At 53.1% G+C, this 16,935-nt stretch overlaps 8 protein-coding genes across 8 annotated transcripts; 4 read left to right on the top strand and 4 right to left on the bottom strand.

Moving 5' to 3' along the window:
* Positions 1–333: 333 nt before the first annotated feature.
* On the top strand, positions 334–1,721 carry E0L32_001256 (uncharacterized protein; the record flags this gene model as incomplete). Its single annotated transcript, XM_031135315.1, has 7 exons — positions 334–509; positions 576–713; positions 771–832; positions 899–1,327; positions 1,380–1,414; positions 1,478–1,616; positions 1,669–1,721. The coding sequence occupies 7 exons, from the start codon at positions 334–336 to the stop codon at positions 1,719–1,721; spliced, it is 1,032 nt and encodes a 343-aa protein (XP_030991770.1).
* Positions 1,722–2,343: 622 nt separating this feature from the next.
* Positions 2,344–4,266, top strand: E0L32_001257 (uncharacterized protein; the record flags this gene model as incomplete). The annotated part of the gene is made up of 1 exon (XM_031135316.1): positions 2,344–4,266. The coding sequence occupies one exon, from the start codon at positions 2,344–2,346 to the stop codon at positions 4,264–4,266; it is 1,923 nt and encodes a 640-aa protein (XP_030991771.1).
* Positions 4,267–4,480: 214 nt separating this feature from the next.
* Positions 4,481–5,263, bottom strand: E0L32_001258 (uncharacterized protein; the record flags this gene model as incomplete). The annotated part of the gene is made up of 2 exons (XM_031135317.1): positions 4,481–4,595; positions 4,662–5,263. 2 exons carry the CDS (start codon positions 5,261–5,263, stop codon positions 4,481–4,483), a joined length of 717 nt encoding a protein of 238 aa, XP_030991772.1.
* A 384-nt stretch (positions 5,264–5,647) lies between these two features.
* E0L32_001259 (uncharacterized protein) lies at positions 5,648–7,047 on the bottom strand (the record flags this gene model as incomplete). The annotated part of the gene is made up of 2 exons (XM_031135318.1): positions 5,648–6,830; positions 6,890–7,047. The coding sequence occupies 2 exons, from the start codon at positions 7,045–7,047 to the stop codon at positions 5,648–5,650; spliced, it is 1,341 nt and encodes a 446-aa protein (XP_030991773.1).
* An 862-nt stretch (positions 7,048–7,909) lies between these two features.
* On the top strand, positions 7,910–10,026 carry E0L32_001260 (uncharacterized protein; the record flags this gene model as incomplete). The annotated part of the gene is made up of 10 exons (XM_031135319.1): positions 7,910–8,170; positions 8,233–8,313; positions 8,376–8,894; positions 8,953–9,090; positions 9,149–9,249; positions 9,311–9,402; positions 9,461–9,505; positions 9,558–9,613; positions 9,664–9,839; positions 9,894–10,026. 10 exons carry the CDS (start codon positions 7,910–7,912, stop codon positions 10,024–10,026), a joined length of 1,602 nt encoding a protein of 533 aa, XP_030991774.1.
* Positions 10,027–10,589: 563 nt separating this feature from the next.
* Positions 10,590–12,695, top strand: E0L32_001261 (uncharacterized protein; the record flags this gene model as incomplete). The annotated part of the gene is made up of 2 exons (XM_031135320.1): positions 10,590–12,170; positions 12,237–12,695. 2 exons carry the CDS (start codon positions 10,590–10,592, stop codon positions 12,693–12,695), a joined length of 2,040 nt encoding a protein of 679 aa, XP_030991775.1.
* Positions 12,696–12,861: 166 nt separating this feature from the next.
* E0L32_001262 (uncharacterized protein) lies at positions 12,862–14,169 on the bottom strand (the record flags this gene model as incomplete). The annotated part of the gene is made up of 1 exon (XM_031135321.1): positions 12,862–14,169. The coding sequence occupies one exon, from the start codon at positions 14,167–14,169 to the stop codon at positions 12,862–12,864; it is 1,308 nt and encodes a 435-aa protein (XP_030991776.1).
* Positions 14,170–15,411: 1,242 nt separating this feature from the next.
* E0L32_001263 (uncharacterized protein) lies at positions 15,412–15,845 on the bottom strand (the record flags this gene model as incomplete). The annotated part of the gene is made up of 2 exons (XM_031135323.1): positions 15,412–15,519; positions 15,633–15,845. The coding sequence occupies 2 exons, from the start codon at positions 15,843–15,845 to the stop codon at positions 15,412–15,414; spliced, it is 321 nt and encodes a 106-aa protein (XP_030991777.1).
* Between the last annotated feature and the right edge of the window lie 1,090 nt (positions 15,846–16,935).

Below are 16,935 nucleotides of genomic sequence, written 5' to 3' on the forward strand. Positions count from 1 at the left end.
GTAGACCGCAGTCAATCCACCTGCGTTGCTATGCCCAACTGAGTGAGATGTGGAGTCAAGACGGAGTTTAGCTACAGCAAAGGGTAAAATGGAAGCCCCATAAAACTCCGCGAACTCCGGGATGCTCGTTGTCACTGTGATGATGGGGATAACATGCCGTTGTTACTTACATCCGATTTAACTACATGCAATACCTGATACTCCTCAACACTGATTTTTGGTACTTAAGAGCAGGAAGATGTGTACTTCCGATTCTCAGTTACCTCATCCATATTCTCATTTTAGTCCATGCTTTACTCCACATTCTCTACGCCACATACAGATTACTACAACATGTCCCTGCCTAAAACGTACAAGCAGGCGGTCTTCAAGGCAGCCGGACAACCACTCACGATTGAGGATGCCCCGCTGGAGCTCCCCAAGAAAGGAGAGATTCTTGTCAAGGTCGAAGCCTGCGGCGTGTGCTATTCTGATATGTTCGCCCAGAACAATGTGATGGGGGGTGGTTTGTAAGCATTGTCTTTCCATGCTATGTGTAATTTAGTCATGGTAAATGCTGACTTGACCGGGCGAAGCCCACTTGTCCCTGGTCATGAGATAGTTGGCCGCATTGCAGCAGTGGGCGAAGGTGTGACCGGATGGAAAGTCGGTGACCGAGTCGGAGCCGGCTGGCATGGTGGACACGATGGTAAGATGCCCCCTGATCTTATTCTGTCTCATGTGCCATATGAATTAACTTGGATATTGGCAGGTACTTGTGAACCATGTAGGACTGGTTATCACCAGATGTGTGACAATGCGGTAATCAACGGAGAAACCAAGGCCGGTGGCTGTAAGTCATTAGTCAATCGTCCTTCTGATATGAAGAGAAAATCTTTCCTGACCGCCACTACTTTAGATGCCGAATACTGTATCCTCCGTGCTGAAGCCACAGCTCGTGTCCCAGAGGACGTTGATGCAGCCGCATACGCTCCAGTTCTGTGTGCTGGTCTGTCCGTCTTCAATTCTCTGCGGCACATGAACCTCAGTCCGGGTGATACTGTCGCCGTACAGGGCCTTGGAGGCCTCGGCCACTTGGCCATTCAGTATGCCAACCATTTTGGCTGCCGTGTCATTGCCTTATCTCGTGGCGGATCAGACAAGGAGAATTTTGCTCGTCAGCTCGGCGCCCACGAGTTTGTTGACACATCCAAGGTAACGGATGTGGGTGAGGCAGTGGCTAAGCTTGGTCGAGCCAAACTGATTGTGACCACGAGCCCTCAAGGCGATGCTATGCCCCGGTTGCTAAAGGGACTTGGCGTCCTCGGCAAGCTGCTTATTCTCTCGGGTGTGTTACTTAGCCTCAACAATGGCCAGCTTCAACGACTAACTCTGACTAGTGCCTGGGGATGTTCCATTCAACACAGGGATCATGGTTAGCTTTACTTGAAAGCCTTCAGTTTATTTCTCCTGGCTAACAGTATTTATGTGGCCATAGCTCAAGTACGGTCTGTCTGTGCAAGTATGGCCCTGCGGGCATGCAACTGACGCTGAAGATACCATCAACTTCACCAAACTTCACAACATTCAGTGCATGGTGGAGAAATTTCCACTTGAACAAGCCAATGACGCTTTCAGTAGGTGCCATTGTATCTAGGAGCTTTGATGTACCTTACTAACTGCCGATAGACGCCATGTTGAATGGGACTGTCCGTTTCCGAGCTGTGATTACCATGAACTAAACATTCACCTTATGAACAGAGGAGGTTTTCGGGTGTCACCAGATAGAAGATATTGGAATTGGTTAATAAACATTATTCCCGCTTTGACAAATGCCCAACAATCTGATGACCTTGTTGATGGAGAACTGAAGTGACCGTTGCTGCTCTGAGTGTATCTCCAGAGTCAAAGGACTTCACTTGCTTTGCCTAATCATGCTTATGCTATTTAAGAAGCCCCTTAACCAACTACTGGATTAGAAATCCTCCAAACACAGGTGGCCAGAAGCCCTACTCTCAGCCCACGATCGTCCTTCCTTGGCAGCGGAGACAAACCATTATTAGCCTCCCAAACACTAACGCCGTTGACCGGCGCCTCCACAAGAAAACGCCCTACACAGAGGAGTGATTGCTCCATAAATTGATGATACCAGCTGCTAGCTTCTTTGGGTATGAACCGTCCCAGTTTTCAACAACTTAGTGTCGGGAATTCCTCACCCTTGATATCAGAAGCCTATCAAAACCGGATGAGAGAAGAATGACAAGACATCCATCTCCATCCCACCAACTCTAGACCGCCTCTTCATTTTCAAACGTTACCTCGCGAGCCACGCCGGCTTTCAAACGAACAGCTGAATTCCTCAGGATGGTTTGCACGTCAAAGTCCAAGTCCTGCAACGGATGCGCAGATCCCTGCGAGTCCTCGCCGGTGGATATTGAGGACTGCAAAGCCGAGCTCGCGGCTCTCACCAAGCGCGCCGAAGAGCTCAAGGCCATCATAGCAGAGGCTCCCGGCGGCCAGATGCGCTCCACAAAATGGTTCAACCGCAAGGGCAACAATGCGATGAACTCTCTGTACCTCGAACGATTCCTGAACTACGGCCTGACCCCGGAGGAGCTTCAGTCCAACAAGCCAATCATCGGCATCGCCCAGTCCGGCTCCGATATCGCCCCGTGTAACCGGCACCACCTCGAAATCGCAAAGCGCGTCCGCGAGGGCATCCGATCTGCCGGGGGCATTCCTATGGAATTCCCGACACACCCGATCCAGGAGAGCGTGAGGAGACCGACGGCAACGCTCGATAGGAACCTGTCCTATCTGACCCTGGTCGAGCTGCTTTATGCATACCCGTTTGACGGCGTGGTCATGCTAACCGGATGCGACAAGACAACTCCGGCCTGCCTCATGGCCGCCGCCACTATCAACATCCCTGCAATTTGTCTCAATGTCGGCCCCATGCTCAATGGCTATATGCAGGACGAGCTCATGGGCTCGGGAACCGCACTGTGGAAAGCCCGGGAGCTTCACGCTGCAGGCAAGATTGACGACACCGGCTTCACCGAGATGGTCACCAGCGGGACGCCGTCCGTGGGCCACTGCAACACCATGGGCACGGCATCTACCATGAACGCCCTCGCTGAGGCCCTCGGAATGGCCCTGCCCGGCTCGGCAGGCATCCCAGCTGCCTACAGGGAGCGCATGCAGTGTGGATACAAGACAGGCCAGCAGATCGTCGAGATGGTCCACGCGGACCGGAAGCCCTCCGACATTCTGACTCGAGAGGCCTTCGAGAACGCGATCGTCGCAAACACTGCCATCGGAGGCAGTTCCAACGCGCCCATCCACCTCAACGCCATCGCTAAGCACGTCGGGGTGGAGCTTAACAACGACGACTGGGACCGCATCGGCTTCCACATCCCGCTGCTGGTCAACGTCATGCCGGCGGGAGAGATGCTGATGGAGGAATACCACCGCGCCGGCGGGCTCCCTGCGGTGATGGCGGAACTGTACGATAAAGGCAAGCTCCACACGGATGCGCTCACGTGCAACGGCAAGACGGTGGGCGAGAATGTCAAGGGCCAGAACTCCTGGGACAGGAGAACGATACGATCTTACGACCAGCCTCTCAAGAAAGACGCCGGCTTCCTTCATCTTTCCGGAACCCTGTTCGAGTCGGCCATCATGAAGACCTCTGTGATCGACGCCGTCTTCAGGAAACAGTTCCTCGAGGACCCCAACGACCCGAACGCCTTTGAGGCCAAGGCTGTCGTCTTTGACGGGCCCGAAGACTATCACATGCGTCTTGAGACCGCAGACATCGACTCCAAGACAATCCTGATCATGCGAGGGGCCGGCCCGTTGGGATACCCTGGCGCCGCCGAGGTCGTTAACATGCACGCCCCCGGCCGACTCCTCAAGCAGGGCGTGCAGTCTCTGCCTTGCATCGGAGACGGCAGACAGTCGGGAACGTCCGGGTCGCCCTCGATCCTCAACGCGAGTCCCGAAGCAGCGGCTGGCGGCAATCTGGCTGTGGTGAAAGACGGTGACAAAGTCAGGGTCGACCTGAACAAGAGGCGTGTCGATCTACTCGTCTCACCCGAGGAGATCAAGGCGAGAAGGGAGGCTCTCGAGGCCAGTGGCGGGTACCCAGTGCCGCCGAGCCACACTCCCTGGCAGGAGATTTTCCGGCGGGAGACTGGACAGCTGGCGGACGGTATGGTTCTGAAACGCGCGGTGAAGTATCAACGGGTGGCTCAGAAATACCCTTCACCGAGGGACAACCACTAGATTAAGGTCCGGTCATGAGTCTTGATCTGGCGCACAATTTGTTTTTGCACAGAAGCCTTATGTAGGACGGGCGGTAACGTGCACTCATAGAACATTCATGGATGGGAAATTATCCATTTTTCACTCTTTATCAACAGGCTAGAGGATAGACGCGGCAACAGGGCAATAACACAGCATCGATGATTCAAAGCAATGAACTCGAATCTAAAATCTATCAGGAGATATCCTTGCTCATGTAGACAGCCAACAACTTGATCTCCGTACCGTCTAGTAACTTGTCCTCATATCTGCGCTCTTCCTTCCACTTGACGTATCCCATCCTCGCATACCTATGCGCCCTCGTTAGCTCTGCGTTGTGGGTCATAAAAAAGGCAAATCTTTTTTCAATCCCTCACCAATCCTCGTTACTCCGACCCCTCTCGGGTGTCGGCAGCCCGCGCCTAGCGTACAGGCCCCGGAACTCGTCGCTGTCGTCCTCGGAATACCGCCGGCTGACCGTGTGCACCGTGACCGCCCTGCAGTCCGGCGACCCGTACGGCGCCGTCTTGGCCCAGCCCTCCAGCGCCTTGACCGCCTCGGTGCCGAGTCCGCCGCTGCGGTACTCCGGCTTGATGAAGAAGGTCGAGATCATCATGACTGACTTGTCCTCACTCGCGACCCTCGGGTCCGGCGGGTCGTCGTAGCTCTGCAGGCAGATATGCCCGACCCGTAGTCGCTGCTGCTGCTGCTGCTGCTGCTGCCCCTGACTGTCGCTGTCACCATCGGTACGCACCTGCTCGGGCGCATGGCTGGGCGCCGTCGGGATGATCCAGAACATGTTCTTGCGCTTCTCATCGCAGAGCCGGCGCCACTTCTCGAGCACGGCCGGCTCCATGTCCCAGCCGCAGAGCTTGCGCTGCGCGAGCAGCTCCTCGAAGTCCTCCGGGTTGTGGAGGTCCATGGGCTCGAGGGTGCATTTCGCAGGCCGCTTGTTTGTCGCGTCGACTTGGTGAGTCATGGCGTCGGCGAGACACGCGAGATGGGGGCTTGTGCGGTCAGCAACGAGTGCTCAGAATCCCTCTTGCGCGATGTGGTAAATCCTTTTTATCTTGCGAAGATAACTCAAGAAGAAATCATAATAACAGAAGGAATGCCTCTCTAACAGAGCAGGTCCCAAATTGTGCTCGTAACACTGGTGAATATGATTCACCAAAGTGGGTTGTCGGTCAAAGGGCGCATCCAAAGCTCCACATCTCGAGACGAAACTCGATTAGTAAACCCGAGCTAAGCATATTGATTTATCAAGATCTATTATTCATCTCTATTCCTGAACCTAAGAATACAACTCGCTGCGACCAAAAGTGGAGTTCTCTATGATCAGGCTTGCTTGACTTGGTCATCCTCAAGGCTGCTCAGGACGCTCAAGGCCCTCGGTGTTCTGGGAACCCAGCTTGTTGCCCTGCGGGCCCTTGAGCTTGAAGGTCTGGAACTGTCCCTGACACGGCGGGCCCTTACAAACCGTGATCTCAGTCTTGGAAAGATTGTAGATTACGCAGGCGACAGTCGCAGAGTTGGATCTGAATGGATAGCCGGGTAGGTGACCAATGACGGCATCGATAGGATTCCTGTCTGGGTGCACGCACAGTGCCTCGGGGAAGCTCATGTGGTCCGAGAATGCCTCGATCAGTCGCTTGGTAGTAATCTCACCCTTCTGCGCCCATTTTCGGACGCCTTGCTCGAACCGCTCCAGTCGGAACCAGCTGCTGCCGCCGGGGTACTTGCAAAGAACGTCGCTCCTCGCGAGGAAGCCAGTGTGGGTGAAGTGATTAGTGTGGACCAGGTAATTGTCGTCCACACGGCGATAGACCTTGTAGATACGGTCCGGCGTGACCTCGAGGCAGACACCAAAGCCCTCCGCGGTGCTGACGGTAACATTGTTCGACACGTGCCGGGGGAAGTTGAAGGCGCAGGTCATCGCTTCGGCAAAATGGTTGCTCTCCAGGATCATGCGCCGGAACATGGACATGGGGAGGACGGGCTTGATCGGGACGTTGTGCTTGACTCCCTTACCGTCCTGGTAAGGATACGGAATGTAGTCATCGCTCGACATGAGGGAATTCGCTGTCACGCCCAGTCCCGCCGAGTTCATACCCGATCTGCCGAGCTGCCCTGCTTCCGTGACAAGAAACATGGAGGGCTTGTTCTCGGATGGATCTGGGTGGACCTCGAGGTAGATGATGCAGTCATTTTCCCAAAGCCGGGCCGACATGTCCCAGTTCTGGGCCGTAAGCATGTCGCCACTTTCTGTTGCTGCGTGATAGAAAACGGAACTTGTGCATTCGTTGGCCATGTCCTCCGAGGACTCGGGTGTGTTGACGTCCTCGCTCAGTTCGTCGGACGAAAGGGGCTTGCATCCAGGTTCGTCTCCCAGCCTGGCCAGATCGTATCGAGAATTGAGCAAGATCACGTCCTCTAGCGTGACTTCAGCTCCGTCGGCAATTCCCTGCATTTCCTTGAAGCCGCTCGGGTAGTACTGCTCCAATGCAGGCTTATAGACATTCTTAATAATGGCATTCATCAACTCCCTTGTAGTCGAAACTTGTCAGTACAACTCTCTATAGTATTTCGGACTGTTGAACCTTACTGGGAGCGTGCGAGCTTTCCAGGGCGTCGATAATACTGAACATTCTCCTGAACCTTTGACTTCGCCTGTTGGCCGTGGGCGAAGCCCCGATCATACGGAAGCCCCCTTGCCACGACATGTTGGTATGTCGGGGGGTTTACAAACTCGCTGTGAGGCATATGGACGGTAAGGATGATGACGAATCGGGTACAGCTTGAGAGATAAGGGAAGGGCTTGCCTATACAAGAGATGGATGGCTTGGCTTCTATCAGGAGATAAGTAATGCGTCCATGATAAGTATTTCAATTGCCCATCGTATGCCAGCCGTTGAATGGGCCTGGCCGGTTGGGCCGAGAAACCCGCCAGCCATGCCTGTCTCTGCGAGACTTATTTCCCACTGCCTAACCACCGTACAGAGTTGTTCGTTACTGTGCCCGGAACAGGAAACACTGGCGATGGGGTCTTAGATACGGAAGCGAAGATTAGTGCATGTGGGCCTAGCTTGTCAAAAAGCTTAGCTGAGACTTCAGTATGTGTGCCAGGCGGTGGTCAAGGCCGAGATATGGTTCTCGAGATCATGCGGACATCGCTATGTTGGTGTGAATCCCGTCGCCAATTTTGCCGAATTCAGTAAATATGTCGGTTCCACGCGAGGATCGGCTCCGTTGGTCGGGATGAGGTGCCACCCGCGCTAACCTCATTAGGAGCTGTTGGCGACGACTGGAACCCTCTCTATCTCGAGGTGGCAGGAGATTACTGTCGAAACGCCAGACAGGGCGAAGATATTACACATCGAAATGGCAGCGCGTGATAGTGAGCCATGATAACGCTGGCTTGAGTGGATAACATCTCCCTGGCTCAGCGACTTCGACAGGGTGCATCTCCGCATCAGTGGATTACCCCAGATATCGCGTGGTTTCGAAAGACATATATCTAGGCCAGCGCGAGCTCTTGACAATCTTCGAAACACACGAGCCGTCGTAGTCAGATTCTCTCCCAGGTTGCCGTACTTTCGTTGCCATCCCATACGCAGCATTCAAGATGGAGCACTCGACACCAGCTGAAAAGGTCAGCCAAACACCCGCCGCCCCCCGAGACGTGGAGGCGGGTGATGGACACATCGTCCACAATACTCGCCCGGACCATGTCGCGGTTGACAACACCAAAATCGAGGAGAAAATCCGCGGCGTGGATCACGATGCTGCCGCCGACATTTTCGTCGGCGAAGGGGGAGTATTCGAGTACGATGAAGACGAGGCACGTAAAGTCAAGTGGAAGCTTGACCTGATCCTGCTCCCCATGGTAAGAGAGTCCAACAAACACGCTACATCATACCAGAGCTGACAGGAACCAAACGCACTTAGATGACTATTACATACCTTCTGTCCTTCATCGACAAGGTAGCCTTGGGCAACGCCTCGATTCTGGGTATCCGTCATGATAACGTATGAGAAGAAGCTCGCTTCCTCTCCGCTGAACATCCCCACGCTGACCATACCTCTTGCAGCACCTTGTCGGCCAGCAGTACAGCTGGGCATCATCGATCTTCTACTTCGGGTACATCCTGGCTCAATACCCCAGCTCTATTCTGATGCAGAAGCTGCCTATCGGACGGTATCTCGGGGTCATGATCATGTGCTGGGGTGTTGCCAGCACTTGCATATCCGCAACCACGAACTTTGCCACCCTCGCGACCTGCCGCTTTTTCATCGGCTTCTTCGAGACATGCATCTCGCCAATTATGACCATCTATGTCGGCCAATACTGGACGCGGCGCGAACAGCCTCTGCGTGCCTGTGGGTGGTGGATAGGCGCTCCTCTAGGAGGATTTGTGATCGACGGCCTTGCTTACTCCATCACCTCTCCTTCTTGGGGAGGAGGCAAGTACACCCAGTGGCAAGTGCTTTTTCTGATCTGGGGACCCGTAACTATTGCATATGGACTGTTTTTGGTTTTCTTTATGCCCAACTCTCCGACCAGCGCGTGGTTCCTGAGCGACCGGGAGAGGAAGATTGCCGTGATGAGGGTGGGTACACTGGCTCTCGATATGCATATATTGCGGCCTTGTGCTAACAGTTCTACAGGTCATCACCAACCACACCGGCATTGCAAACCGGCATTACAAGAAGTACCAGGTTCTGGAGTGCCTGCGTGACCCTCAGGCCTGGGCATACTTCTCACTGGCTCTGCTCCAGTGCATTGTTGGCAGTGGCCTGACGAACGTGAGTGATGCCAAATTTCCGATGCCAGTCAAGGTTACTCATCAAAAAAACACTATAGTTTGACAAGATTGTCTACACCAGTCTCGGCTATGACGACCATGACGCCACCAAGGCCTCTTTTGGGGGCGATGGTGTACAACTGGCCTCTCTACTCATCGCGTAAGGAAGACGCTATGTTACTTTGATCCATGACCAACTCTTTGCTGACTTCAACCGCCAGCGGCTTTGTGACGGTCCAGTATCGGAACTCCCGGATTCTGTCCAGCATCATAAGCAACCTCGTGGTTCTACTCGGTTCGCTCCTCGTGTACTGTATGTTGCCGATGCATTATCATACGCCAATAAAGAGTGATACTGACTGAAGGATTAGGCATACCTCAGGACCAGACCAAAGTTCGTCAGGGAGGGCTCTATAGTATGTTCCCCTTATTATCTGCACTGATGGCTCGCGACTTACACGAACACAGTTCTTTTTGTGAACACTGTCACATACATCATGGTCATGTCCATGATCTCCTCAAATGTGTGTTTCTATTCAATCAGTAAATGTGTACTGAACTAACCAGGGCGCAGATCGGCGGCTTCACCAAGAAAGCCACATGTTCAGTCATGGTGTTTCTTGGATATGGTATCGGCCAACTCATCGCGCCGCAGTTCTTCCTGGCTAAGGAATCGCCCACTTACCCAACTGGGTTCCGCGCTTTCTATGTCTCCACGGCCTTGATGATTGCTATCCAGGTTGCCCTATAGTGAGTCTAGGCCCTCAAAATGCTTTCACTTTAAGATACTAATGTGATTTCTAGCATTTACCTTCGCTTTGAGAATCGCCGGAGGGAGCGGATTGCGCCTGCCCACAATGCTGAACAGCAGGCTGATGCCGCTGCATTCTTGGACATGACTGACATGGAGCAGCCCGAGTTCCGGTACATCACGTAAAGAAGACCTAGAATTTGTACAGTCCCTTCCTACGTAGTAGCATGATCAATCAAGTCTGCAGAGGACAAGAAGTAGTTATCTTAAGAGGATGTTCAGTACTACCCAGACTACTTATGACTGCATTATTTATCATCAGATGGGTCCTGTGAATCGTACAAGATATGCGGCGCATTGGCCGCGTGGCAGTCTCGAGAGCAATAGGCTCTGGATCTGGGGGATGGCCGGATCCCATAGGCTGGTCATATCAAGCGACGGTATCAAGTACAAGTACAAAGTTGATCGTCCACAATTTGCGGGGTTATCCCCGACACTAAGTGCTTGGTCGGTGCCCCAACCCAGTTCGCGATAAGGTCGCTAGGATAGGCAAGTTGACCCCGACATCGCCCGCTGACCCAATGCTCCAGTCGCACGCAGGTGGTGTCACAACTTCTTGTCTTGCCACTTTTTCCCTTCTCTCTCCCGTTCTCCGGGGAGGCAAAAGGCGATGACCACCGTATCATACGCAGCACGAGCCACATAGAGACAGGATAGATGGTCGGAAGATGGTACGGTCACCAGCGGCCATGGAGCCGTCGAGTCAGCGCGGTCGCCGATCCCAGTCGCGCTCTGTCTGGGGTTGTCTTACCTGCCGACGAAGAAAGGTCAAATGCCAGGCCAGGCGAATCCCCTGTGATGCGTGCCACCGCCTGCAACTTACCTGCACTCCATCTTTCCATTCCAACTTCAAACAATGGAAGAAGCACGAATTTGTGCCAACAGAGACCAGAGGCACCTCGGAAAACCCATCACCAGATGCGAGTCCAAGCCAGCAGCAGAACCACCCAGGGTCACCGGGGATACGCACACCCTCAGACACCTCGGACAACTTGGGAGGAAGCCCGATTGGCCTCGTAAACGACGCGAATGACCGGAGCCTGGTTGACGATTTGACTGTCGCGGCTGACTGGGATTTCAGTCATCCATGGAACCGCTTCGCAACCGTCCTTCCAGAGGGATTGGTCACCGGCGACGAGCTATCTGCATCTTATCATCGCCTAGCAGATTTCAATGACGGTCTCTTTGACGGCGTGATCGGGAATATCACAGAAGACGCTCCAATAGAAGGCTCAATGGATGCTACACAGTCTGCGTATCCGTCTCCCAATTATCCGGGCTCTGATCCCAACTTCGGAAACCAATCGCTCTTGTCTTTGATGACAGACACAGACTGGTTGAGCATATGGCAAAGTCCAAGCCTCATCCATTCCCCGACTTCCCGACCTGACGACACACCCAAACTGATCGACTATTACAAGCGAAACCTCTCAACTTTCTGGAGCTCTGTGCCGACAGCCTGGAGCTTTTATGGATACGCCATCAAAGCGACCGAAAACATCTTGGATTCCCCCTTGCGCCACAGCATCCTTGCATGGAGCTCTGCACACCTCGTCGTCAAGGGCGAGCGCGCATTCGCTGATCTTCAAATGCAACATTATGCTAGGGCAAGCTCGATAGTCGACAGCCTGGTGGATGCAGTGCAAGAGACGACTCTCGTGCCCCCATCGACAACATCGCTTAACATGAACTTACGCATGCTGCTCTCCACTTCCCTCTTTCTCTGTTACAGCGACCTCGTCTCCGGAGACACTCGGGCACTTGCAGATCGACTAAGCCGCATAGAAGCGATGCTAGAGACGCACTGGACACAGCTTGAAAAGGCATTAGGCTCCCTAGAGCTTCGCATCTTGCTGTGGCTGGCTTACGTTCATCTGCGAACAAATATGTGGGGAAGGATTACGCCCTTGCTGCCGACTACAGGCCAAGCGCCAAGTCAGAGCTCTCGACGAATGGAAACACACGACCTTTGGGATCTCCTAATGAAGAAGAAGGGACTGGCCGATATGCGATGGACATCGGGTAAAGGGTACTACTTGACAGATTGCTATGGGTCGTCATTACCGAAAGAGAGGCTCGAGGAGTGTTTGCAACTAGAGCCGTATAAAATGACATCGGACGATGCCATGGGTCTGTACAGCACTATCCGTGATTTCGAGATTTGGGAGAAGGAGATGCAATCAAGAAACGTGGTGGACCAGTCTCTTGTCGAAGAGCTGCGAACGGCCAAGATACAGGCGATCAAGGCCAACATTGCCCGCATCCAATCAGTAAGTCACCTTGGCTTCACGTCAGACTTTATTCTGGGGGAGACATGTAGCTAATTGCCGCAACAGGAACTCAAGATGATCCATGCTGAGCGTCTTCAGTCCGCGTCAGCGCCCGAGAGCGTTGAGCTGACCAACTTTCAGTTTCTTGTCACGTCCACAGTCTGCCTATCTGCCACGATACTGCTGAATCGGGCTACGGCGCCAAACATCCGCAGCGATGCTGAGACCCAGGCTATCGCTGTCGAGATCGTCCGCATTGTGCGACGAGTACGCAAGACTGGATACCTCCTCTCGCCAAGGACGCTCGTGTGGCCGTTGCCCATCTTCATCGCGGGTATCGAGGTCACCGACGAGATATACCTTGACTGGATCGAGGACTACATGCGGGAGCTCGCAAACCAAGGCTCGAGCACCAAGAAGGCTGTCGAGTTATTGAGACGAGTCAATGCAAAGCAAGACTTGGAAGGCAGAAGGGTGAAAGTCTGTGACGTGATGCGGGAGTTCAACGAATTAGTTACGATATGATGTTAGATACTGGATAACATGACATGTGTCACTTGAATATGGAGTTTGGTTGTTGTCTTGTAAATGTACAATTGTTTTTGGCACATTTTGGGCCCTTTATTCAGTGATGTTAATACCGATTCGCCGAATCTTGTACAAGAGTAGGTTGCATGCCCGTATCACTACCTCAAGCTTTCCAGGGGTCAGTAATGGTCTCGATCCTGCATCCATCTTCCGTATGCCCCTGCTCAAGTACCGAGACGAGCCAGTTACGCGCTCGAGGTGCTCCAGCCTTAGCCTCCTCTCCATGGTCGTTGACAGTATCCCGCTGGTAAAAAATACTAGCCCCGGCTTCGCAATACCTCTCCACCAGCTTGTCCGTGTCCACACCAGCGCTCAACTCGTCGTGTATGGCTTTGTACTCGTACACGGACATCTGCGGCACGCCGTGGTAGCCCATCATGCCGTCGCTGTACGTGATGCGCCTGATGACCGGGTTCTTGAGGTCCGCGAAGCCGCCGATAAGGTAGTCCGAGATGTTCTGGAAGGCAAACGTCGCGCCGTTCGAGACGGACTGCTCCAACCCCATGAACACGGTCGCGTTGTAGGGCCCGTCCTTCTTGAGCCGGCTGAGGAGGTACGCGCGCGCGTCGGGGAACTGGCTGGTCACGCCGATGAGCCACCCGGGGATGAGGCCCGCGCTCAGCGTGCCCTCGACCTGGTCCCGGACGGCGGTGACGTTGGGCGTCAGGCCGCCGAGGGCGGCGCCGGCGAAGGACAGCTCCGGCGCGTACTGGACCTGCAGTTCCGTGGCCCACTCGCTGGCAAGGGCGCCGCCCGAGTACCCCCACAGGGCGTAGCGGACGGTGTCGGTGTCGGCTGGCAGCTTGAGCTCACCGCTGTACTCGGTAGAGAGGACGGCTCGCACGCCATCTAGCACGGCGTGGCCGGACATGACCCCCGCCGTGAATGAGGAGAAAGGCCCTTCGTAGTCGCCTGTCACGACGTGCCAGCCCCGTCCCAGTGCCCATGCGATGTCGTCTAGCTGCTCAGTCTGGTACTTGTACATCAAGTAGGACGGAGCTTCGTTCAGGTCGACGGAGTCGTATGGCAGTTGGTACGAGAGAAGTGTTGCGTTGGTCGAGGGGCTTGCCGGCACGAAGACCGTGGCGACGGCATAGGTCGGCTTGTACTGGCTGTCGGTCGTACGGTAGAGCACGTTATACGCCTCGGCGCTGTTTGCTACCAGCGACGGCAAGTTTGCGGGTGCTTTACGGACGCGAAAGAGGGCTCCCGGTACAGCCTGCTCGAGGCCTTTGGGGGTTGTTGTGTACCAAGGGTCCTCCTTGGGCAGTCTCGGGGCTGGTTGTTGGCAGCTTGCTAGCGGGCATTGTGCCCGTTTCGCCAGTTGTTGAAATGTCAGATCCGAAGCTCTAGCCGGCGACGTCTCGAGTAGGAGGCTGAGCGCCACTGCTAGCATTCTGAAGAACACCATTGTCGTTCTTACGTCCGCGATGTTACACGAAGAGGAAGGTATTATGGTCACGCTGTAAAGCAAGAGTTCACGGGAGAAGGCGAACAATTCAAAAGGGTCGGCAACATCTTAAACAATACCGTTCTGTAGGAGTGGATTTCGAGAAAGCCACTAGCTATCAAGCATGTGTCAAGAATCGGTGGCTCTCAACATCTTTTGCATGCATCTAGACCTCGGATCATCGCTGTGGTATGATGAATAGCAGAGACGCTACACCGCGCCTGGATTAGGAAGACCCGCTGATGTCGACTCAGCTCACTGCCAAATCCATTATTGGCAGTGCTTTGCCCAGGCTTGGTCGATGAAGTGGATACTAAAGATCGGATTTGGCTAAGATCTTTCGACAATACTGCACTCCAGGAATCTCCACTGCAAAAGAACCCTGGAACGCGGGGTTTCCATTGGCTAAGAAATCTCATAAGGACAATGAACAATGGAAGGTGTGTATGTGACCGTGGTATGCTTGAAGATACAATTGCGATTTTATATAAACCATTATTTTCCTTCATCTTCGTCTTCTTTTCTCTGATATTTGATAGTCTGTTTGATATGCATCTTCTCAATGCTTTTCCTGAATCGCATGATCTTTGCTAGTATGTAAGACAGAGTTAAGTGTGCCAAGACGTTAATAACATCAACACTCGACTCGCAACTCAAGTAGACATGTTTCACAAACTTGTCTAGACCATGATATCAGCCAAGTAAAAATCTTCCAAGAGAATTGTATGACCAATCAAAACTTTGGAGCTGGCCGTGCAGTTATCAGTTGCGGCAGAACAGAATTTCTATCAGGGCTCGTGTACTACTTTGAAACTGTCTGACTTCGCTGCACGTTTGGAGGAGAATTGAAGGGTCTGATAAAAGGCTGTAGGCGCCGTAGTGCTAATGGTGCTTGCCAAACACCCATACCCATGTAGGCGGAGGACACATATGATCTTAGAGTAAAGGATAGTTGTAACAATGTTGACATCAGTCACATTTGCGTTCTAAAGGTGTGATCACCAAGTGCCCTCGCGTACGGCAAGTGAACCCCTCGAAGTCATTGGCGAATACATGTATTTGTTAAATCGAACCTATAAAGTAGTTGGAAGAATTCCCTGCAGTGGAATCTCCAACCAAATGAGTGAATCCACATCAAGTGGTCCTTCGATACCGTTTGCCCTCAGCCGCACAGAAATAAAGAGCCATAAAGCTACTCCGCCCTTACGACGCAGTCATGCTGATGTAGTAGTTCTGCCCGTTCGCGGTCCACTGGCCCCCAGGCTTGTTCTCGCCATAGATGCACTGGTTGATGATGTTCTCCATAGCATCCTAGTGTGAAAGAACATTAGTCTTCTAAACTGTCCTCTGGCAGCGGGCAGGGTGGTACAGAACTCGATAGTTCATTATAATACGGGAGAAGGGCGCATCTGCATTTCACTTACCCAGCAGGAGCTGCCACCTGGAGTGTTCGAGGTGCCGTGAACGTGACCAGCCCACTTGTCACCATTTCCATTGCAGACTGCATTACGGACGGACCAGGCATCATCGTAGACACTACCATAAAACCAGTTGGACGGCGTGTTGTAGCAGTCGGCGGCTTGGCTCACGCCAGCGAGGGCGAAGGCGGTGAGCACGCTAGCGATGGTGGAACGCATGATGAATGATAAAGTGGAATGGATCTGATATTGAATGAGTGCTTTGTCTTGTGGTTGAGAAGGAAAGACTCAAGCTTCTGAAGGGGATGATGCTCGCCCTTTATATAGACTAGATCACCGCAACTTTGGTTGAGACAGTCATCAACACTTCTTGGCACTTTGCGAAAATACACAACGCCACCCAGCCTCTGAGAGGTAACCATAGCACGGCATTCATGTTGGGGGCGAACCAGAGCCTTTCCTGTTCGCATCACGATGGTGATACGACGGTGATCCGTGTGTTTAGCAACGCGCATGCAGCACGTTGCACGGTGATGAGTAACAAGATGTGTGACCAGTGGATGGAAGTTCGCTTGGCGCATGCTCATTCAACCAATGGAAGCTGTTCCGTGCAGCCTGATGTAGTTAGTAAAGCAAGTCTAAAAACAGATGTGGCTTAATCAGTCCCCCTGATCGCCACGAACGGCAGTTCAACGCCTCAGTAGCGGAGTGAGTGGTCGCAAAGCTGCCAATAGGTCGTACAGCCTTTGCAGATCAATTGCAGCCGTCGTTAAAGTAAGACGGCTTGCTACCCTATGAAGAACTACAATACTGGGGCCAGCCGGCGGCAAATGCACGTCGTGCTAGGCCAAGGCCGGGATAGGCTCACAACGAGAGCAACCGCTTATTAAGGGATTCAATCCTGCCTGTACGGAGCCACCATCGAATCTTTAAGGTTAGGTTAGTGTAAGCCGATGTAGATCTGGAAGCGCATGGTGAGTTCCTTGATTGATTGACCGAAATCCCTGTCTCATCGAACGGGCGGCCGACATGTCTTGTCCTTCATTCCTTGGGGCGTCAAGCAGACCAAACGTCCAGACCCTTGTAACTCCATATAGCTTGATCCTATCCCAGATCGAATTGCACATTATTCTCATCGCTCTGAGTGGTCACTACTCAGTCACAAAGACTTGCGTGTGTTCACGTTAGGGAGAGGGGCATATTGCGTCACTGCAAGCATCTACGCATTCCATTGGATCTTATTTGTGTTATGTTAGGCAAAACCTGGCGAAGATTTCCAAGTTTCTCAAATGAGTATCCAATACAGCTA

The sequence above is a fragment of the Thyridium curvatum genome (genome assembly GCF_004353045.1).
Source record: "Thyridium curvatum strain D216 chromosome Unknown NODE_5_length_802575_cov_81.998223, whole genome shotgun sequence".
Classification (NCBI taxonomy): Eukaryota; Fungi; Ascomycota; class Sordariomycetes; order Thyridiales; family Thyridiaceae; genus Thyridium; species Thyridium curvatum.